Source organism: Sus scrofa, chromosome 13 (assembly GCF_054392235.1).
Source record: "Sus scrofa isolate SSC_HxYL_T2T_F1_AM1 chromosome 13, Sscrofa_HxYL_maternal_Yorkshire_Landrace_v2.0, whole genome shotgun sequence".
Taxonomy (NCBI): domain Eukaryota; kingdom Metazoa; phylum Chordata; class Mammalia; order Artiodactyla; family Suidae; genus Sus; species Sus scrofa.
In genome coordinates this window covers 198349308-198373792 of record NC_139395.1, presented here as the reverse complement: position 1 = coordinate 198373792, position 24485 = coordinate 198349308, and the positions used below count along the sequence as shown (strand labels likewise).

General features: G+C 37.4%; 1 protein-coding gene across 3 annotated transcripts in view; it reads left to right on the top strand.

Annotated features, from left to right (window-relative positions):
• The window catches only part of TMPRSS15 (transmembrane serine protease 15), a 172326-nt gene that overhangs the window by 57508 nt on the left and 90333 nt on the right, over positions 1–24485 (top strand). For 2 of the 3 annotated variants that reach the window (XM_021068532.2, NM_001001259.1), the window contains 3 exon segments: positions 2953–3093; positions 3805–3954; positions 24182–24287. In XM_021068532.2, the coding sequence (XP_020924191.2) occupies positions 2953–3093; positions 3805–3954; positions 24182–24287 (397 nt within the window). 3 annotated transcript variants of the gene reach the window in all.

Below are 24485 nucleotides of genomic sequence, written 5' to 3'. Positions count from 1 at the left end.
CCCTCTTTTTTTTTTTTTTTTTTTTTTTGGCAACCCCTGAGGTGACTAGGGTTGCAGGTGGAGCCTACTCACAGGCCCCCATGGTGGCAGGCCACACCTTCCTCTGGCCTCTGAGATGACTGCCACAGTCCATCCCTGCCACCTGTAGATCACACAAGAGGCACCATGTCAAACTTAATTTTCATACTTTCAATCCCACCTTTTCTCTAAACATTTTAGCAAGTTTCTTCTTGTGAGAGATGTGTAAAAATTTATTTTCATTAAATTACAATTCAGAATGCATCTCTCAAACAATGTAATTACCTCATGGAAAATATGGATATTTTAGTTACATCAGAGAAAATAAGATTATCTAAACAAATTATTTTTAAAAGTGTTTAGTACCAAAAAAAAAATCATTCTTATATTCTTGATTGGGGTAAGTCAATGTAAAAAAAATTCTAAAGGCATTTTTTCAGTTATTTTTATATACAGTCTAAGTGATAAAAATTTTCAGAGGAAGATGGGCATTTCATAAAGACAGATGATATATAGAGTGCAGTAGGGTCTTTTCCAAATAAATATGGGAATTCATGTGAATCAGAATAGATTAACAGGATAGTTCAAAAATGTTTTAAGCTGCAGTGATGAAGTTATAATCTTTGATTCATTGGTGGTAAAAAAAATCATCACTACTGGGTATGGAAGTGGTAGAAGTCAATAAATTTGTTCCTTTAATACTTTATTAAAAATACATAGATATTTTAATGCATCTTCTAAGAAAAAGAACAAAAACAGTCTGTGTGAGTATGCTGAAACCAATTACAAGTTGCCAAGCACAGAAAATGCATTTTTGCAAGTGTAGCTGTTACCTCTGCACATCCTAAGTGCTTAGCTGTTATTCCATCCCCAAAGGACAAAGGATTGTTAACAACATATCCCAAATATCAGGGCTTGACAGTTAAGGCCGTGTTTTTAAAACTGAATCACAAAAGTGTGCATAGACATAGCTGAAGATATGTAATAAAGTGGATTCTCCTGAATTGTCAACTTATCCTTCAACAAAAGTAATCATATTAAAGACAGAAATTAAATAATATATGCAAACATTTTTCACAGTAAGTTTGTATTTCTGAAGCATATTAATGAATCTCAGGACTAACTAGATTAACTAGACTAGTTCAATAACATTTCCACAGTATGGGAATCTAACACATCACAACAATAAAGGGTACCACTGCACCAGTAACCATATTCAGATCCTACCAGAAGCCATTGCACCCCCCCCCAAAAAAAAAAAAAAAAAAAAAAAAAAACTCCACTGCTATGGAAAAGCAAGCAAGAAAGAGAGGCAGGTAGGTTTGAAGCAAAGTTTCTAGAATATTCATATCCTTTCAGCAACCAGGTGTTTTTGGACTACAAAGATTTTCAATATGAGAACCATTTGAGTTAGACACTTACATATGCCAGTGGAAGGAGTCTAAATAAAGAAATTTCATGAGAAAATACTGAAAGGATAACAAACAGTGTTGCTGGGGAAAAAAATTAAGAAATGAATCAAAACTTAGTCATGATTTTTTTCCATTAGATTTTGTTGGTATCATGTTTGTGCCACATTTTTTCAATAATTTCTATGTGATAAGCACAGAGTTTTTCAGTAGTTTTTGAAAGTATCTTTCTTTGGAACTCAGTAACAGTGGTGCTTTGTCTTCAATCTGCAGGCCTGATACCTTTCATAAGCTTAAATCTGATGCCCAGTTCAAACTGTCAAACTAAAATGTGAAACCATTGTTTCCTATCCTTTTTTTTTTTTTCACTATTACTCCCACTAAGGAACACTTTAGACTTTTTTTCCTAATTGTCCCCCCATGAAATTTTAATATTTTAAATATTCGGCATACTTGTTTATGGTACTGTATGACTATCTGAGCTTTATACATTTAAAAATTAAATTTCTTTGCTGCTAAGAACAATTTTTTACCCACTAGGAGGAAATATCACCCTCTTTGAGAATGTATGTGCTAAATAATATATTTTTATAGAAACAAATGCTATATAACAATGCAAATCGGAGTTCCCGTCGTGGCGCAGTGGTTAATGAATCCGACTAGGAACCATGAGGTTGCGGGTTCGGTCCCTGCCCTTGCTCAGTGGGTTAACGATCCGGCGTTGCCGTGAGCTGTGGTGTAGATCGCAGACGCGGCTCGGATCCCGTGTTGCTGTGGCTCTGGCGTAGGCCGGTGGCTACAGCTCCGATTCAACCCCTAGCCTGGGAACCTCCATATGCCGCGGGAGCGGCCCAAGAAATAGCAACAACAACAACAACAAAAGACAAAAAGACAAAAAAGACAAAAAAAAAAAAAAAAAAAATGCAAATCATCAAATGAGTACTTATTATATCCCAAGCAGTATAGTAACCCTTGAGAATCAAAAATCTAAAAAGCTAACAACTTTTGTAGCAAGAATCAAGATGAATAAGTAATAAAATCAATATAACAGTTTATGGAAACAATCCTTAAATTGCCTAGGATTATTTTGAGATCCTACAATTCCATGGCTAGAGAGTCAAAGAATTACTCTTTGTGAGTATACAATTTTTGTGATGGAGGTTAGCCCCTGTTAGTGTGGCACTGGAAATACCTGACAGAATCAAACTCTTTTGCTTCAAAACTGTTTAACTTGTGTATTTCTTGGAACTTTTTCAGTAAAGTAATGCATCTCTTTTTATCTGTTTATAGTGTATTTAATAAAAAAATATAGTTTTTAAAGCCACATATATATATATAATTTGAAACATTATTATTATAGGAAAAGATACATTTTAGTTAAAATAAATTAATAATAGCACTAATGCTTTTAGTTAACCAAGTAGGATCATATAAAAAGATTGCTACATCAATGGATGGATGGATGGATGTTTGGATCAATAAATCGATGAATAGATATATAACAGTCATTCATTTTTTTTTATAGCTTCTCTCTGGTTAATGAACCCTGGAACAATTAGGATTTTTTCCAATCAAGTTACTGTCACCTTTCTTATAGAATCTGATGAAAATGATTATATTGGTTTTAATGCAACATATACTGCATTTAACAGCACAGAGCTTAATAGTAAGTACTGTTTATTTTTTAGTCTTTGAATCTTCATACACTTTAATACTATAATGGAATTTTTAAAGTAGAAAGTCCTAAAATTTTAGAACAGGATCATTATCTGTTCCATATGCAAGTTCTTTAATGAATAACTCTTACGTATACCTCTCTCTACTTGATACTTGGAAAGAAATGAGATCACTTTCTTCAAAGAAAATCACTCACATCCTTCAAAACAAACTGATTAGTTTGAGAAAAATTATAAACCAATAGGAAAATTCAAAAAAAATACTGCAAGTATTCAAAGTAAAAAAAAAAATCATGAAACTAATTGTAAGAATATTCAATTTTTTTACAACTGTAAGAATTGTAAAATCAACAATTTTGACCTGAGTATTAAATTTAATAAGTAAATGGGGGGGGAGTGAAAAATTGGGAAGAAACTTTATGTGAAAAGCCAACAGAGGTAAGACATAAAAAATAAAGAATAGTAAGATCAAGACACTTGTCTTTGCTAAAGCCCTTTTTGGGTATGAGACATATTAACACAGCAAAGAGCTGTTTTTTCTTTTTAACCGAATGGAATTAAATAGTTAAAATGCATTTTAAAAATATTTTTTGCATACCATTTAATTACAAACTATGAATTTATATTATTTTCAATTCAATGTGTTACAATTAGTCCTATTGTGAACTAAATTTTAACTGATTTTTTTTTTAAACTCACAGATGATGAGAAAATCAACTGTAATTTTGAAGATGGCTTTTGCTTCTGGATCCAGGATCTAAATGATGATAATGAATGGGAAAGAATTCAGGGGACCACCTTTCCTCCCTTTACTGGACCAAATTTTGACCACACTTTTGGCAATGCTTCAGGTATAATTTATATTTAGTTCATAAACAAAAGAGACGTATTGTGTATTGTTCTTCAGTTCAAAGTGAGCAGGGTTTTTTTTGTTGTTTTTTTGTTTGTTTGTTTGTTTGTTTTTTATTTTCCCACTGTACAGCAAGGGGGTCAGGTTATCCTTACATGTATACATTACAATTACATTTTTTCCCCCACCCTTTCTTCTGTTGCAACATGAGTATCTAGACAAAGTTCTCAATGCTATTCAGCAGGATCTCCTTGTAAATCTATTCTAAGTTGTGTCTGATAAGCCCAAGCTCCCGATCCCTCCCATTCCCTCCACCTCCCATCAGGCAGCCACAGGTCTCTTCTCCAAGTCCATGATTTTCTTTTCTGAGATGTTCATTTGTGCTGGATATTAGATTCCAGTTATAAGTGATATCATATGGTATTTGTCTTTGTCTTTCTGGCTCATTTCACTCAGGATGAGATTCTCTAGTTCCATCCATGTTGCTGCAAATGGCATTATGTCATTCTTTTTATGGCTGAGTAGTATTCCATTGTGTATATGTACCATATCTTCCGAATCCAATCATCTGTCGATGGACATTTGGGTTGTTTCCATGTCCTGGCTATTGTGAATAGTGCTGCAATGAACATGCGGGTGCACGTGTCTCTTTTAAGTAGAGCTTTGTCCGGATAGATGCCCAAGAGTGGGATTGCGGGGTCATATGGAAGTTCTATGTATAGATTTCTAAGGTATCTCCAAACTGTTCTCCATAGTGGCTATACCAGTTTACATTCCCACCAACAGTGCAGGAGGGTTCCCTTTTCTCCACAGCCCCTCCAGCACTTGTTATTTGTGGATTTATTAATGATGGCCATTCTGACTGGTGTGAGGTGGTATCTCATGGTAGTTTTGATTTGCATTTCTCTTATAATCAGCGATGTTGAACATTTTTTCATGTGTTTGCTGGCCATCTGTATATCTTCTTTGGAGAAATGTCTATTCAGGTCTTTTGCCCATTTTTCCATTGATTGGTTTTTTTGCTGTTGGGTTGTATAAGTTGTTTATATATTCTAGAGATTAAGCCCTTGTCAGTTGCATCATTTGAAACTGTTTTCTCCCATTCTGTAAGTTGCAAAGTGAGCAGTTTTTTAAATGCAAGACAGTCTTTCCAGATTTTATTTTTTAAATCATAGACAAATAAATTAATTTAAAGAAATATGATAATAAAATAGGGAAGTAAAAGCATTTCAAAAAATATATTCTTTTACCCTATATATTCACAAAACGTTGAAAAGTACAAAGAGGTCATTAAAGACAAAGAGACTTGGGTTGGCACCATAGATTTGCCATTTACTGTTAACTAAGCAAACTTGTGGGAGGTAATTAGCTTTTCTGAACTTTGGTCTACTCTGCCTCAATTTCATTTTCTAATTGTTTGTTGCAAGTATATAGAAATACAATTGACTTTGCATATTGACCTTGTACCCTGCAGCCTTGCTGAGACGGTTTATTAACTCTATTAGTTATTTTAAGGATTATTTAGAATTTTCAATAGATCAAGATGATACACAATGAAGTTCCCATTGTGGCTCAGTGGGTTAAGAACCCAACATAATGTCCTTGAGAATGCAGGTTCAGTCCCTGGGCTCATTCTATGGGTTAAGGATCCAGCATTACTGCAAGCTGCAGTGTATGTCACAGATGCAGCTTGGACCTGATGTTACCATGGTGGCTATGGTGTAGGCCAGTAGCTGCAGCTCTGAGTTGACCCCTAGCCCAGGAACTTCCATATATAACAGGTGCAGCCATAAAAAGAAAAAAAAAAAAAGTCCTTACCATCTTGAATTACAGATAAAGAGGCAGGACTATGTCTTCTTATCTTGCTTAGTCTGTCAGGGCTGTTATAACAGAATACCACAGACTGATTGTTTTAAACAACTAACATCTATTTGTCACAGTTCTGGCAGCTGGAAGCTTTTCTTTCCCTTAAACATCAAATCACCTCTTTTGTTTTTCCTATCACATGGCATTATATCTGCTTTCTCATTTGTTTCTTTCTACCATGTTGTTCTCTTTGGGAGCAGGAGCCTTTTTCATTTTTGAATTGCTGGTGCATTCACAGTGTTGCATGGTTCTGATGAGAGCCCTCCTTCTGGCTCATTTACATCTGCCCTCTTGCTGTATCCTCACACAGCAGAAAGGAAGAGAACATGAGAGAGTGTTCCCTCCTGTGTCTTCTTATAAGACCACTAATCTACACTCATAACCTATTTATCTCCGAAACACACCATCTCCAAAATCAGCACCTTGGGGATTGGATTATTGTTTCAATATATGAATCTTACAGGTGGGGGAAGACACACAACCATTCAGTCCATAGTAGAAAAACTATGGAAGAACTGGTTCTAAAGCATGGTCCTAAGGGAATGGTTGTGTCTTATAAGTCTATTTCTCACTTGAATGTGATATCAGAAGTGGATTTGTTTTTTTTGTTTGTTTGTTTGTCTTTTTAGGGCCACACCCATAGCATATGGAAGTTCCCAGGCTAGGGGTCAAATCAGAGCTATACCTGCTGGCCTATACTCCAGCCACAGCAACTCAGGATCCGAGCCACCTCTGCAGCCTACACCACAGCTCATGGCAATGCCAGATGCTTAATCCACTGAGCAAGGCCAGGGATCAAACCCAAGTCCTCAGGGATACTAGTTTGGTTCATTACTGCTGAGCCATGATGGGAACTCCCCAGACTTGGATTTCAGGTGGAAACATTAACATTGAGATAGTATTATTTAGCTAAGAAGACCACAACTCGCGGGGAATTATCAGGAGCTAAGGAACTCAGAGTGGGAAGATCGCCCAGACAAATCTTGGAAGCGTGTATTCATAACACCAAATATAATCAAATTACAATCTAGAAGTAGTATGGCTCTTACAAACTAAGGAAAATTACAAAAAGCACAGAATAGAAATTTATGCAGTTAGGTAATTTTCTTAGACAAAATCGATCCTATAATATTTCTTGTTACTGATTGAGAATTCAATTCAAAAAACACATGGAAAGCTTCCTCTAACCAGGCATGATTCTAGGCATTGAGGGCACAGATCACATATCACCATTTAACAATCTTTCCAGAACTTCCAAGTTAAAATCGTCCTTTCCCTTAAACATCAAATCACCTCTTTTGTTTTTCCTGTCACATGGCATTACATCTTCTTTCTCATTTGTTTCTTTCTACCATGTTGTTCTCTTTGGGAGCAGGAGCCTTTTTCATTTTTGAATTGCTAGTGTATTCTCAGTGCCTGAATCTAACTACCATGTAAAAGTATTTTTAAATATATAAATGAATGTCTACAACTTTGACTCAATAAGTAATTTCAGAATGAGTGAATTACTGACTAAATAAAATTGCTTATAACAAAAATAGCCTGAGCCCATGTGCATTATAATTTATTAACAGCCACTTATATTACGAAGATCAATATTCTTGTTTTTATAACCTGAAAAGGAAATGGCTGATTTAAAGTCATTTGTGAATGACATCTAGTAAGAGTACATTAAAAAGCTATTCTTCTCATGGTAGAAATGTATCTGACCAATCCTGGTTCCTTAGACAGCATATCCCCAGGATAACAAAGCACACACAGTTCATCATACTACTTCAACTTGAAAGTATTTTTAATACTGTTTCCTTAAGATGTCTCTGAAAGTCGCATCCAATGTATTCATTCACTCTTTTATTTAAGTAGTGTTTTTTTCAGCCCCAGGCCCTATTCAAGGCACTCAGAATGTATCTGTGAATAAAATAAACCAGATTTTCTGCTCTTGTGGAACACATCCTCTAGCAAATAAAGAAAAACAGAAAATAAGCAATGTGTATGACAAGTAGTTAGATGTTGGAGGTCTGCTTAATATGAATGAATACTTTGGGAAAATGCAGAGCTTGGTAAGCCAGTGCAGAGGGCAGGTGTTGAGGTGCTGTTGCAAATTAAAATAGAGTGATCAGGTCGGGTCTCATTGAAAAAGTGACATTTGAATCAAAACTTTAGGAACTGGGAGTTCCTGCCATGGTGCAATGGGATTGGCAGTGTCTCTGCAGCCCTGGGATGCAGGTTCAAACCCCAGCCCAGCACAGTGGCTTAAGGATCCTATTGCTGCAATTGCATCCTAGGTCCCAACTACAGCTCAGATCTGATCCCTGCCCCAGGAACTCCATATGCAATGGGGCAGCCAAGAAGGAAAAAAAACAACTATACAGCAGAAATTGTCACAACATTGTAAATCAACTATAACTGAAAAAATTTTAAGGAACTGAAGGTCTTAGCTGTATAGATTAATCCAGGCAGGGGAAACAAACAGATCAAATGCTCTAAAGGAAGCATGCCTGACCTGTTTGAAGAAAAGCCAGGAGGCCGTCATGGCTGAAATGGAATAGCGATAGAAGGGTCCACATGATAACGGGTCTTCTATAGTTTGACTGTTTTCCCTCCAGTGAAATGAGGAGCTATTGAAGTTTCTTAAATGTTAGAGTCATAGAATTCACCCTGACTGGTAGAATAGTTTATGGGAGGGCAAGAATGTTGTCAGGGAGACCAGTGAAAGGCTATAATCTAATCCAGAAAAGAGGCTATAGGACTCATAGAATGGGAGAAAATGTGGTGAGATCAGATTCTGGATATAATCTGAAAGCAAGGTTAACAGGATCCCACTAAATGAGTTGCCAGAGTGGACCAATGGACAAAAAACATGCTCTGCATAGATGCCAGTCCCATTAGACCTACATGTTTAATACTGAAAAGTATGGCATGCACAGTCTCACACATGCTTAATCTTCTTTGAATAAATGATTTTCTAGAACATGAACCTCTATGGATAAATTAGTAATCTGCACAAAGACTAACCCCTAAGAGATAATCACCCCAACCCTCTAAAGAATCCTGACCTAAAACTGTCAAAAAATTTCATCAATTTTTTTCCTTAACTGTAATAAAAAAAAAAAAATGGACAAGACTAGTTAGAGGAAAGTGCAAAATGCATTTATATCTATTGACTATGACAGATAGCTTTTATGTACTTGAAATCTTTGATGTTCAAATTATCATTTTCTACTTTTATGTCATCATAATAAGATAAAATAATCCCACTGATATTTGAAGAACATATAAGTCCATTCCAGGAGAAAAATGGTTTCAGCTTGCCAACAGATTAAATAACGAAAGAAATAAGATGAAACTGACCAAAGTGAAACAGGTTGAATGTCAGGTGGAGGTTTTAAATAGTTGGGTTGGAAATGGAGTCTCAGGAGAAAGTCGTGTAGCAGGAGTTATTTAAAATGAGAGGAGTCAGAGCAGTTCAGAGCCCACCAGAGGCAGCGTTGTAATGAGAACAGATGAGAGGCCTTAATAAGGCCTTCCTTCCCAACTCTCATACCAGTGATTTCATAATCTACCAGTCATTCCCCCCCAAGGGGCATTTTTCTTCCAGCCAGCTTTTTTATGTGTCAGAACATCCTGCCTTGGAAATGGAAGAGAATTAAATCTCTCCCGCTGTTCCTCTTATCTATGCAGGGTCTTTTTTTTTTTTTTTTTTTTTTTTTTTGGTTCTTTGCCTTCACTTTAAATGACAGGAAAGTCTAAATGAAACAGATAAACTTTGAATTAGCATTGCTTTAGGGAAGAACATCTAAGCCCCTTAACTTTCCGAGTCCTTCTGAAGAACTTTCTCCTGGTGGAGCACCTGTCCTAAATCTCCGTATCATCAATGTTCAGCTTCTCTGTAGCTCTTAGAAACAAAGGGAGGTGATGAAGATGGTGGTGCTGATACAGGGCAGCAACTTAGGGTGCTGGGAATTGGCCTGTTTGTTCAGAACATTCAGAGAAAATGAGGTTAATAAGATGTGAAAACTTCAGAAACAGAGGGGTTACAACAGAGTTAGACAAGCCACTGAAAGCTTTTTTTGGTTGGCCTTTCTCACTGAAATCATAATTTGTCCAATACCTGGGGGTGAGCACATTGTAATAGTAAAGATCGTTAAAATAGAGACCCCGAAGTCTAGGTTTACAGTGGATCTCTGCCATTTAGACAAAGTCTGTCTTTACTATCTCATTTCTCTCATCTGGAAAGTGGGTCGATGATAATAGAACCTAATTTTGGAGGCAGGTTATGAACATTAAATTATTATGTTTAAGAAAAAGTTGGAAAAATATGACATTAAAAATGCTATATAAATGTTAGGTATTCTAACTGTGTTCCTTTCATGCCAGAGATGTGTTCAATAGACACAAATTTGCTGTGGTACTGTTCTAAATAGTTTGCTGGGGAAGAAAACAGTTACATAGCTCAATTTTCAAAAGTATATTAAGTCTTTGGGAAATGTGCATTTTATTTAGCCTATAAACCTATTCTAAATAAGTATGACTTTAGTGGCAGAGTTCCCATTGTGGCTCAGTAGTTAATGAGTCCAACCAGTATCCATGAGGACACAGGTTCTGCCACTGGCCCTGCTCATTGAGTTAAGAATACAGTGTTGCTGTGAGCTATGGTGTAGGTTGTACACATGGCTTAGATCCGGAGTTGCTGTGGCTGTAGCACATAGGCCAGCAGCTATAGCTCCAATTTGACCCTTAGCCCAGGAACTTTCATATGCTGCAGGTGCGGCTCTGAAAAGAAAAGGAAAAAAAAAAAAAAAAAAAAAAAAAAACCCACAAACTTGTATTGTCCTTATTTCATCTTTCCTGTGATATTGAATTTTAGAAAATAGTATTATTTTTAATATTGATAGAATCTGACAAAATTTACACCATTCTCCAAAACTTTCAATATGTAGTTACTAGATTCAATTGATTTTAAATGCACCAACTCACAAAGTGATTCATATAAGCTCATTTTCTTCTTGAGAGGGACTGCCAAACTTCCAGAAAGTTCTACTCTCTCTCCAGTTTCTTCTCTCTATCAGCATCAGCACATATCCAGCACTTTTTTTCTCTCCCATTGGGATATTGTATGGGGTTAGGTTCAATTCACAGAGAAATAAGCAGAAAAAAAGGGATAGATGGAAATTGTAAGAAAAACCTAATGGCTCACAAAAAAAGGCCCACTGTGTGCTTAGTTTACAAAATGTTCTGGATTTTAAGCTGACCCTGAGGTTAATTCCAAGAGCCTTCAAAGCTATTTCAAGAAAATTGAAGGATTTGAAAACAAATTGTCATTTAACCATATGATTTTCATATGGTTATGAAAAAAAAATCTATTTAATCATTTCTTTTGTGTAGTACTTTAATAAATTTAAAAATAAAGCCAGTCAAACCGATGAACATGAATATATTAAATAATATTTAGCTAATTCCTATAGAGAATCAAAAGTGTACCAAGTGTCTTTCTTTTGTCCAAATTTCTAGCAAGCTTTTTAAAATCACATATGAACATATATATAAAACAACAGAATATACTGACAACAGAGAAGTACAAGTGCATCTGAGAGGGTCACATCTAACTGGGAAGACCAAGAAGGTTTACTGAAGGAGATGGTAATTTTATTAAAAAAAAAAAAAATTAGTAGGATTTTGACAGCTTCAGTTATAAGGGGAATAAGGACAGGAAAACAGGAAGAAAAGAAGAAAAAAAGAGCCCAAGAGTTATAAAATTTCTGAGTGTTGGAAAATTAAAATAATTGATTTTTGTAGACATGCTGCATGTAAATACATGAATAACAAGAACTATGTTTAGAAAATGAAGTTGTAGCACAGAGACGTCAAACATTGCATATAATTTGTACTTGGTTTAATAGGAAGCAAAGAGATGGTGAAAGATGTTGAATAAGGGACTGTATGCTCAGGCCACTCAAGGTGGCAGTTCCCTGTACGTCTTCTGCCCTGCCAGCACCTGTTTTACCTGCGCCCTATGCACTGACCTTCCTACAGACTTGCCCCATGCCTCAGCTGGTGATTGTTCATATCAAAGGGGAGGTAAGAGGCGTGCCCCTCCAGGGTCTCCCTGGTAACTAATGAGAAAGACCTGAAGTCAATTCCTCCCAGCCTGGCAATACTCTCTCAGCTCTGGAGGAAGGCGGCCGCCACGTCCTGCAAGCCGTCCTCCGGGTGGTGGGATGTAGCTCCAGAACCTTGCTTTAGACGTGTAAGCTCCTACTATCCCTTAAACCGCTAATGTCTCTATCGCTGACTGTGGGCACTTTCTTTGGTTTTAAAGCTGGGTCTTGCCTGTGGAATGCAGCCCAACAATGGGCAGAGCTAGTCAGGAGACGGAGGAAACTCCCCCGAGCGCCAAGTTATGGGAGTGGAAAGTTTGTGGGGCCTGAAAATTGTAGGGCTAATCCTGGGGTAGCTGTCCACTGGTATGGGGGGCCCCTTTGCTGGCTGTCTTTGATGACTGGGAGCAGCCAAGAGCTCTGGAAACAATGGCCTCTAAAGGCTCTGCTCGCCTATCAGTACAGGTGAACCTTTTGTAATTGATTAAACTAGATATCTAGAAGGAACTGGTATTTCTGGAGAGTTTGAGAAGTAAGTGCTCTACCTAAGCTCTCTGGAACTTTCATATTTTGTGATTCCTAAAAGAGAAAAGAGCTTTTAGGTAAACTCCATAGAAAAAACTATGTTTTGGGAACATCTATCTAAAATAGTCTCTCCAGACTTTGGTAACTTGAGAGAGTGTCGACTCCTAACCACTAGGATCCTAACCCAGGGAGCATCAGATTTTGGTAACTTGAAATTAAGTGAAATGAAGAGAATTTAGGGAATTCTCTTGTGGTTCAGTGGGTTAAGTCTCTAGTGTTGTCACTGCAGTGGCACAGGTTCGATCTCTGGCCCAGGAACTTCCACATGCCACAGGTGTGGTAAAAAAAGAAAAAAAAAAAAAAAAAAACTGACTATCTGGGTCATTTCAAACAGGATAAAATATTTGAACATTAATTGCTGGGCAGGTCTAAGTATACCGACCTTTGCCTTCTTAGGAGAGGAAGACTGAAGCATTTAAGTATTCCAACCAGGAAATGCTGGTATGACAAAGAGTTTACTATTACTTGCTTCTTGGTTTTTTTCTGGAGATGGTTTTTTTAAAGACTTAAGACTATAATCAGTCATAATTCTAGTTATTGTAACCAAGTTTCTCTGTCAATTACATTGTGATCAGGTATTTTACTGTGCCTTTTAAGTCTTTTGTGTTTTACAGACAATTTTTGTTGTGCCATGATGCTTTTGATAGAACTAGTTTCCTCAGTCCCTGTCTTGCCATAGCAAAGCACTGGAACGGCAGACGTTTTACAGATTTACTAAAGCAAAAGTACATTTTCAGAGAGGGACAGCTCACACATCTGCAGGTTAAAAAGAGAGGCCTGACTCCCTTCACAGGTGTTTTTATATCCACATGATAGGGACCTGAGTGGAGACCCAGTTTTACTGCCCCAGCCCCCTACACCATACATAAGGGCTGAGCATTGTTTGATCTCTGTGTGGGGCATATTTGATCTTCTCATTAGTTTCAGGCAGAATACCTTATTTGCATGGGGAACAGGTTATACAGAGAAGGTGTGAGGAATGGGTGACATTCCTTCCCTGTGGTAAGGAAGTGAGCAGCCCAGGCTGGTCAAAGTGGGGGAAGGGGCATTACAATGAGACAAAGCCAGAGGCTTTTGGGTTTAATCTTCTTGAAGGGGACTTGAGGCCTATAACACTTTTTGAAAAGTGCTTTATCTTCAATAAAATTCATAAGAAGGACTTTTTGGCAATAAGAAGTCTCTGATAAATTTCAGATTATTCTGCTTAACAGAGTAAGAAATTAAAAATCCTAATAGAAGACCTGATGACTTCATAAAAAGTTAACAAAAGGGATTGGTTACTGAGTGACCTGGTGAATATGGTTATAATTTTTATGGGTTTTGATGGAATATTACTGGTTTTGATATGCGTTTTCCAGATATGGGGAAGCTCTTCCTCTCGAGTTAGTTATAACATAACAGCAATTTGGTAAACTACACCTGCGGATAGAATTGAATTTTTCTTTTCTCTCTACCTGGTTCCTCATGTATTGGAGATTCTTGGGTTCTGAGCACCTTATCAGGGGAATGGAAAAGACTTTCCCCTGGCATATTCAAGAAACTCTATATTTTGGGGACCTCTGGAAGAAAATGCTACTGAAGTGGAGCCTTAGGTCAGGCCTTTGACATGGCTTTCCTGATATTGAGAGGCCTTTTGGAAATTCACTCTGAGACTCCTGAGAAATTACACCAGTTTGGAGGTGTTTATATAACCAATTGACCAGACTTTTTTTGCAAACAAATTAGTCTTCAATTGGCTGTGTTTGGTGGAGATGAGAGTAATTTTAGAACAGTATTATGTTTCTGTGGATGTTAAATTCTAGTTCTACTATTTGGGGTCTAGATTTACAAAAGTCATCATGTTAGCCATATTTTTCCCTGATATTCAGGAAGGGAAGCAAAATTATCTAATGGAGTCGTTAGAGTCTAACTCATGAGTGTGATGCTGCTTTTTTGTAAGTCTGTTGCTAAAAGCCCATGTACAATTCTTATGGGACGGTTGGGTATAAGGGATAAAATGTATGGCCTATAAAGTGTTTCTCTATTAACATACCCTGAGCCTGTTGACAAGATCTGATTAGTTTTCCTCCAACATGAATGACTAGATGAATAAATGAGGCCTAGCACAGAGGGACATGTCTGAACCCCAGCATTTTGGAACAAATACTTTGATCGCCAGTGCTTTCTATTGAAAGATTTATAATCGAAAGGAGAAATTTTGGGAATATCTGAGAAGTCAAAAGGCTCATACCTGGTTTAACTTAAATTTTACCAACCAGAGCAGCCTGTTTTGTGGCCTTTAAGACATGCATTGTACATCTGCTTTGGCCATTGAGGAAGGGAATATTTTTGAAATTCAGAATAGAGCAGCTGTGGTTCCAACATCTAAGGTAAAACTAGGTGGCCGTTGTAGACATGATTTTAGACATGTTCCTGTATTATTGAAAAGTTGAGTTTTCTGAACTGTATTGCAAACGAAGACAAAAACCACAGGCAAGTGTGGTATTATTTCAGAATGCTTGTATTTTACTCAGGTGTCACAGTCTCCCCTGTGCTGTGCCTGTTAGGTGTATAATAGTTTGTCCCTAGTCTGCGTGAAGGGAATCTATTCAAGGACTGAGCAGCCACAGTGGCCTTGTTGTGAAATGAATCTACAGCAAGATGCCATTGTCCCTCTCCTCTGGACTTCCATGAAAAATCCACCCAGCTACTGTGACTATATGGGAACAATTGACAATGAGGGGAAAGACTCTCACCACCTTCCTGTCTCACATGCCAATACAGCAGAAGGACCCCCCCGTTAGAAAACATTACTGTGTATCTGGCTGCCCATGAATCACCCCCTACCCTGGGCTATACTGTGTCGCGTGGACAAGGTTGTCTTCTGGACACACAAGACCAACTAGAGAGATTAACTGGGTTTTGTTGTTATTGTTGTTGTCATTTGGAAAGTCCCAATGGGTCTACCCCTAATGGCAGACCTGTACTGTGACTGCTGACTCCTGACTAGGCCATCAGAATGCCTCTTTTAGAGCCAGAACCTGCCCTCCCTGAGGGTGGCTCTGGGTTTGTGAAAACCAGGGGTGGCTTACTTGCTGTATGTATCACAGTTGTGGTATCTGATTGCAGTGCCACCTACATACCTAACCTCAGAGATATTGCAGAAGAAGGGCTGACCAAGATTGTAAGGGTCCTACAGGGTATGGAGGGGTGGAGTATATGGTCAGGCCACTGAAGGTGTCTGTTGTCTAGCTCTCTGTACATCTTCTGCCCCACCAGCACCTGCTTCACCTACACCTTATGCATGTGACTAACCTTTCCACAGACTTGCCCCAAGTCCCAGCTGGTGATTGTTCTTATCAAAAGGGAGGTATGGGGTGTGCCCCTCTAGGGTTTCCCTGGTAACTAATGAGTCAACCAGAAGTCAATTCCCCCTATAATTGGTAATCTCCCTTTCCCTTTGGGAGTGAAGATTGCTGCTGGCTCTGCACATGGTGGGGTATTGCTCTAGGGCCTTGCTTCAAACACATAAGCTTCCCCATCCATTAAAGCATTGATGTCTCTGTCGCTGACTCTAGGCTCTTTCTTTGGTCTTAAAGTTAAGCAAGTACAGGCCTTGTAGGCCAGTAGGGTACAGCCCAATTGAGATAAATCATATTCTGTAGAAGAAAGCATTATTAAACAACGTGAGTGATGAAGAATTCTCACAGAGAGTTAGAGCACTCTATGAGACACACCTGAAATAGTGACAATGATGGGATGACTTAGTCCCAGGTGTTATAGTGTTCCTACTCCTCCCCCTGGTAAAATATTCCAGCGTAAATATTGTGTGGACTTCCAGCTTTTATACTCTGAGTTGATTCAAGAGCTACTGAATGTACAACTAACTGAAAGATTATCAAATGAAGAAGCACACTGAAATTTGGCCACATTAAAATTATTGAAAGGAAAAAGGATTGATAGTCTTCAGAAGACTTAGGAGAGCCATAATAGTGGCCTTTACATATTTGTGGAGCTACCATAAATTCATCTTATTCTTAATGAGCCCAGGAGGCAAAATTAGAAGCAATAGGTGTGCAATAACTTTTAAAAAAGAAAAGAATATTCTAAGCATGTTGAAATGGAATGAACTGTCTTGAAATGTAGTGATTCCTGCTGGAGCTGACATATGTTAAACAGAGGTCAAGGGAACCCTGTAGGCAAAATGCTGTGGATGACATTTAAGGGCATTTGGGTAGTTGGACTAAGTAAAATATAATGCCAAATATAATTCCATACTTTCTAAATTTATAATTTTATGAAGAATTTCCTTCATCTTATTTTTTAAAACTCAATAAACTTTGGTTATAGTTGTGCAATGATCATCATAACCCAATTTGATGGTATTTTCTATCCCAAACCCCCAGCCCATCCTCCTCCTGCCACCCGCCCTGCAACCTGTCTGCTTTGGTAACCATAAGTTTTTCAAAGTCCACAAGTCAATATCTGTTCTGCAAAGACGTTCATTGTATCCTTTTTTTAGATTCCACATATCAGTGAGAGCATGTGTTTGTGTGTCACTGTCTGAATAACTTCACTTAGCATGATAATTTCTAGGTCCATCCATGTTGCTGCAAATGCCATTATTTTATTGCTTTTATAGTACGTTGTGCATATGTACTACATATTCTTTACCCATTCCTCTGTTGATGGACATTTAGGTTGCTTCCATGACTTGGCTGTTTGCATAGTGCTGCAATGAACATTGGGGTACTTGTACCTTTTTGAATCATGGTTTTCTCCAGATAGAGGCCCAGAATGTGATTGCTGGATCAAATGGCAATTCTATTTTTAGTTTTTTGAGGAATCTCCACCCAGTTTTCCATAGTGGTTGCATCAATTTACGTTCCCACCAACAGTATAAGAGAGTTCCCTTTTCTCCACACCCTCTCCAGCATTTATTGTTTGTAGACTTTTTGGTGATGGCCATTCTGACTAGTGTAAGGTAGTATCTCATAGTAGTTTTGATTTGCATTTCTCCAATAAATAGTGATGTTGAATATCTTTTCATGAGTTTTTTTGGCCATCTCTGTGTCTTCTATGGAGAAATGTCTATTTATATCTTCTGCCCATTTTTTGATGGGGTGGTTTGTTTTTTTGGTATTGAGCGGTAGGAAGTGTTTGTATATTTTGGAGATTAATCACTTGTCAATCATTTCGTTTGCAGATATTTTTCTCCCACCCTGTGAGTTGTCTTTTCATTTTGCTTAGGGTTTCCTTTCCTGTGCAAAAACTTTTAAGTTTAACTGAGTCCCACTTGTTTATTTTTATTGTCATTACTCTAGGAGGTAGATCTGGGAAGATTTGCTGTGGTTTATGTCAGAGAGAGTTCAGCCTTAGAGTGTTTTCCTCTAAGAGTTTTATAGTATCCAATCTTACATTTAGGTCTTTGATCCATTTTGAATTTATTTTTGTGTTTGGTGTTAGGAGGGTTCTAATTTCATTCTTTTACACATGTAGCTGTCCAATTTTCTCAGCACCACTTTTTGAAGGGACTGTCTTTTCTCCATTGTATATTCTTGCCTCCTTTGTTGTAGATAAGTTGACTGTAGGTGCACAGGTTTAATTCTGGTTTTCTATCCTGTTCTGCAAATCTATATTTCTGGTTTTGTGTTAGCACCATACTGTTTTAATGACTGTAGCTTTGTAGTATAGTTGAGTCCAGCTCTACTTTTCTTTCTCAGAAAGGCTTTGGCTATTCAGGGTCTTTAGTGCTTCCAAACAAACTTTAAAATATTTTGTTCGAGTTCTGCAAAATATGTCCTTAGTAATTTGATAGGGATTACATTGAATATGTAGATTGCCTTGGGTGGTATAGTCACTTTGACAATATTGATTCTTCCAATCCAAGAGCATGGTATGTCTTTCCGTCTATTTGTGTCATCTTTGATTTCTTTCATCAGCTTCTTATAGTTTTCAGAAAGTAGGTCTTTTGTCTCTTTGAGTAGGTATATTCCTAGGTATTTTATTCTTTTTGATGAGATTGTAAATGGATTGTTTTCTAATTTCTCTTCCTGATCTTTCATTGTTAGCATATAGAAATGCAGTTGATTTCTGTGTATTAATTTTGTATCCTGAAACTTTACCAAATTCATTGATGAACTCTAACAGTTTTCTGGTAGCATCTTAGGATTTTCTTGGTATGGCATCATGTCATCTGCAAATAGTAATAGACTTATTTCTTTGTTTCCAATTTGGATTCCTTTTAACCCTTTTTCTTCTATTATTGCTGTGGCTAGGACTTCCAAAACTATGTTGAATAGTAGGGGCAGAATGGACATCCTTGTCTTGTTTCTAATCTTAGCAGGAATTCTTTCAGCTTTTCACCATTGAGAATAATATTACCTGTGGTTTTGTCATATAATGGCCTTTATTATGTTGAGGTAGGTTCTCTATGCCCACTTTCTAGAGGGTTTTTATCAGAAATGTGTGTTGAATTCTGTCAAAAACATTTTCTGCATCTATTGAAAGGATCCTATGGTTTTTATTCTGCAGTTTGTTAATGTGGTTTATCACACTGATTTATTTGTGGATATTGAACAATCCTTGCATTCCCAGGGATGAATCCTGATAGATCATGGTGTACAATCCTTTTAATGTGTTGCTGTATTCAGTTTGCTGGTATTTTGTTGAGGATTTTTGCATCTATGTTCATCAATGATATTGGGCTATAATTTTTTTCTTGTGGTATCTTTGTCTGGTTTGGTAACAGGATGATGGTGACCTCATAGAATGATTTTGGGAGTGTTCCTTTCTCTGCAATTTTTGGGAAGAGTTTCAGAAGGATAGATGTTAGCTCTTCTTTAAATGTTTGATAGAATTTGCCTGTGAAGCCGTCTGGTCCTGGACTTTTGTTTATTGGAACCTTTTAAATCACAGTTTCAATTTCAGTACTTGTGATTTGTCCATTCAACTTTTTTATTTCGTCTTGGTTTAGTCTTAGAAGATTGTACATTTCTAAGAGTCTGTCGATTTCTTCTAGGTTGTCCATTTTATTGTCATATAGTTGCTTAGAGTAGTCCTTATGATCCTTTATATTTCTGTCATGTCTGTTGTAATTTCTCCTTTTTCATTTCTAATAGAGTCCTCTTTTTTTTCTTGATGAGTCTGGCTAAGGGTTTGTCAATTTTGTTGATCTTTTCAAAAAACCAGCTTTTAATTTCATTTATCTTTTTTATGGTTTTCTTTGTTTCATTGATTACTGCTCTGATATTTATGATTCCTTATGCTAACTTTGGGTTTTGTCTGTTCTTATATCTCTAGTCACTTTACGTGTAGGGTCTAGTTGTTTGAGTTTTTCCTTGTTTACTGAGGTAGGCTTGTATTGCTGTAAACTTCCCTCTTAAAACTGCTTTTGCTGTATCCCATAGGTTTTTGGATTGTTATGTCATTGTTGTCATTTGCTTCTAGGTATTTTTTAATTTCCTCTTTGATAATGATCCATTTGTTGTTTCGTAGCCTATTTTTTAGTATCCACATGTTTGTCTTCTGGAGTAGGATATCTTTCTTTGATAGTTTGCAGTCTATTTGATTGAAGGTCATTCAGCAGTTTGTTATAATGTTGTTGCTTTTATGAGAAAAGGTGAGCTCCAGTCCTTCTACTCTGCCATCTTAATCCTGTCTCCCTTCATCTTCTAATTTGTTAAATAAAGAACTTAGCTGTCTCATAGGAATAATTAATATGTTATATTATTTTACTTTATTCTGAAATACAGAATTCTGTATGGTCTTTCATATGGTGCATTATTTATTTATTTACTTTTATTTTGCTTTAGAGGACTTCAAAGGTACACCATGTAGACGTTCCCAGGCTAGGGGTCAAATCAGAGCTACAGCTAGTGGTCTTTGCCACAGCCACAGCCACATCCACAGCCACGCTGGATCTGAGCTGTGTCTGTGACCTACATCACAGATCATGGCAATGCCAGAGCCTTAACACATGAACGAATCAAACCCACATCCTCATGAATACTAGTTGGGTTCACTTCCACTGAGCCCACAATGGGAACTCCATGTATTTTGTTTTTTTAAATTTATTTACACAAAATTCATAAGGTACTATTGTCCGTATAATTAATTGTGTTTTATCTAAAAACAATGATACAAAGCTCATGACACCTTGATCAGACTGCAACCCCCAAGTAAATTATTGTTTAATGAATAAATAGATTCAAAATATTTCTAGTTATAACTAATTGTTTGTGAACATGGCCAAACATAAATAGGAGCATGATGTATGTTTATGTTATATAATTGTAGCTAACTGTGTTTCTGAATAGGCTAGCCATTTCAGTACTTATTTGTGCCTTTAAGTGGTATTTTAATTATTTCTTCCCTAACTATATATACTAACTATATTCTTTTTTTTTTTTTTTTTTTTTTTTTGTCTTTTTGCCATTTCTTGGGCCGCTCTCGCGGCATATGGAGGTTCCCAGGCTAGGGGTCTATCGGAGCTGTAGCCACCAGCCTACGCCAGAGCCACAGCAACGCGGGATCCGAGCCGCGTCTGCGACCTACACCACAGCTCACGGCAACGCCGGATCGTTAACCCACTGAGCAAGGGCAGGGATCGAACCCGCAACCTCATGGTTCCTAGTCGGATTCGTTAACCACTGCGCCACCATGGGAACTCCCCTAACTATATTCTAAGCAACTCCAAAGGGACTCAGACTTGGGCATTTATTTATCTATTTATTGTCTTTTTAGGGTTGCATAAGCGGCACATGGAGGTTCCCAGGCTAGGGGGCAAGTCAGAGCTATAGACTCTGGCCTACGCCACAGCCACAATAATATGGGATCCAAGCCATGTCTGCGATTTACACCACAGCTCACGGCAATGCCAGATCTTTAACCCACTGAGTAAGGCCAGGGATCGAACCTGCGTCCTCATGGATACTAGTCAGATTCGTTTACACTGAGCCATGATGGGAACTCCAGAGTTGGGCATTTAGAGAGTGGATCCTGGAACATGTCTTCTGTATCCATCCTGCCTTTTAATTGGGTTGAAATATTGAAGCGCTAACTAACCACACAGCTAGAATAAATGTTCACAAAGTATCACAGCATTATATAAGGTACAAGTGGTGTGGTAATGATATAACATATTAAATGCACATTCATTTCTAGTTTACATTTCACAATCTAAATCTAATATGTGTGTGTATGTTACATTTACTAAGATATTTTATCATTTCCCTGGATAAAATATTCATTCTGAATAATTTTTGCCTCACTATCCTTAATATGCACTGATATATCTATTGGCTGTTCTGCTAGCATTTTTCTTCATGACATTACTCCATATGTTATAAACTAATAGGTTTTAATTTTAAACACAGCATTGACTATAAAATTTATATATAAAAGAAATTTGTGGTTCGAATGATACTATCAAGAAATTTTCAAAATAACTCACAGAATAGGATAAAATATTTGAAAATCTTATATCTGGTGATGGAATATTATCCAAAATATAGAATGAACCCTTAGAACTCAATAATAGAGACAAAAAATGGCCAAAGGATTTGAACGCTTCCCCAAAGAAGATATATGAATGGCCAGTAAGGACATAAAAACATTCTCAACATCACTGAATTAAATACCATTAAATCGGTTTTTAAATACATGCAAATAAAAACTACAATTAGTTTCTTTGCACATCTACAGAGATGGTTAGCTTATAATGATTTACACTGCTGGTGGGAATGCAAAATGGAAAACAGTTCCTTGAAAGGTTAAACACAGAGTCTAACATGATTAATACCATTAAATACATGACCCAGCAATTCTGTTCCTTGGTACATCCTCAAGAGAAATGAAAATGATCATCCTCACAAAAACATGTTTACAGTGACATTACTCAAAATATCCAAAGAAGCAGAAACAACCTAAATGTCCTCCACCTGAAGAAAGGATACATTTTAAAATGTGATCTATACCTACAGTAGAATGTTATCCCACCATAAAAGGTCATGAAGTGCTAGGAATGCTGAAACTGGGCTAAACCTTGAAAACACCAAGTGGAAGAAGTCATTCCCAAAAGACCATATGTTGTGTGGTTTCATTTATATGAATTATTCAAATAGTCAAGTCTAGAAGTTTAAAGTGGATTAGTGGTTGTAAGAGTCTGGAGGAAGGGGGGATGCTTGAAATTAGGCATGCTTTTTTTTTTTTTGGCATTTCTTGGGCCGCTCCCGCAGCATATGGAGGTTCCCAGCCTAGGGGTCGAATCGGAGCTGTAGCCACCAGCCTATGCCAGAGGCACAGCAATGCAGGATCCGAGCCGCATCTGCAACCTACACCACAGCTCATGGCAACGCCGGATCGTTACCCCACTGAGCAAGGGCAGGGATCGAACCCACAACCTCATGGTTCCTAGTCGGATTCGTTAACCCCTGCGCCACGACGGGAACTCCTAGGCATGCTTTTGAAAAGCATGAAAATGTCCTTAAAAAGGTTTGAAAGCACAAGAGAGAAGATGAATGATTTCAAATAAACACTAAATTTCAGCATTTCATTTTAGAAATTACATTCCAATAAAATTAAATGTATCTAATATTTATATAATAATTTGGTCCATTTTTCCTGTTTTCTGTGATAACACATGAGCTGCAAACTAAAAAAAAATTAAATTTGCCTTAGAAAATGTTCAAAAGGTCTTACCCCAGCAACTCTTCCCACACTTCAAATGACTCAAATCATTGGTTGGGATAATGAATTCCAGACCAGTAAGCACTTTATGCAGTGGCTTGAGCTATTTAGAAAGCTTTTAGGTAGATTAACATGCTTGCTGCTCCTCTGTGATCTGACTAGTTATCATTCAGAGGAATATGGAAGATGCAACTATTATAAAACCAGGTAACTTCTTATTTAGAGAAACATAGTATAGTTAGTGGAATAAAAAATTGACCGTCTCAGAAACACTTAATGTTACCTTCAAATTTCTATTTAAGTACTTGCCCATAACATGAATTTGTCCAGCGTATCTAAATACCTTCTTGGGCTGACTATCTCTAAAGGAGTGACTTAATCAAAACATTAATAAATTGGAAGTAAAGTTGTCATTGGCCATGATAATATGATGAAACACTCATGGGCTCATAGTAAGTCAGAGTCTGATACGTTTTGTGCTCCAGTTCAAGGCTCTGGTTATATAAATTGGGAGGTCCAGAGTTAAGTGATTTTCTTAACAATTTATTGTGGAAATTGCCTTCTGGATTCTAGTCTGTTATCCCTTTTCTTTCTTTTTTTTTTTTTTTTTTTTTTTTTTTTGTCTTTTTGCTATTTCTTGGGCCGCTCCCGTGGCATATGGAGGTTCCCAGGCTAGGGGTCGAATCGGAGCTGTAGCCACTGGCCTACACCAGAGCCACAGCAACGCGGGATCCGAGCCGCGTCTGCAACCTACACCACAGCTCATGGCAACGCCAGATCGTTACCCCACCGGGCAAGGCCAGGGACTGAACCGGCAACCTCATGGTTCCTAGTTGGATTCGTTAACCACTGCTCCACGACAAGAACTCCTGTTGTCCCTTTTCTACCTACCTGAATGTCTCCTCATAGTTTCATCTTAAAGTTGTGCTTTTCTGCTTATGAATAATATAGCTTATACAATGAAAATGCTAATACTTAAGTGAAGTAAAAACTTGTGTGTTGTTTTTACAGGATTTTACATTTCCACCCCAACTGGACCAGGAGGGAGACAAGAAAGAGTAGGACTTTTAAGCCTCCCTTTAGAACCCACTTTAGAACCAGTCTGCCTTAGTTTCTGGTATGTTATTTGCATATGTTAACTAATGTCTTATTTAATGGGTAACATTGTTTTTCTTAAGTTGCCAGGCTCAAATTTTACTATTGTCCCCAATTGTTGTTTCATTTTTAAATTGTTTTATTGTTTATAGCAGTCACATTTGAATTAGCAGAACTGTTCCCATGATAGGGCAGAGACCTGCCATTAAAGGAAAAAAAA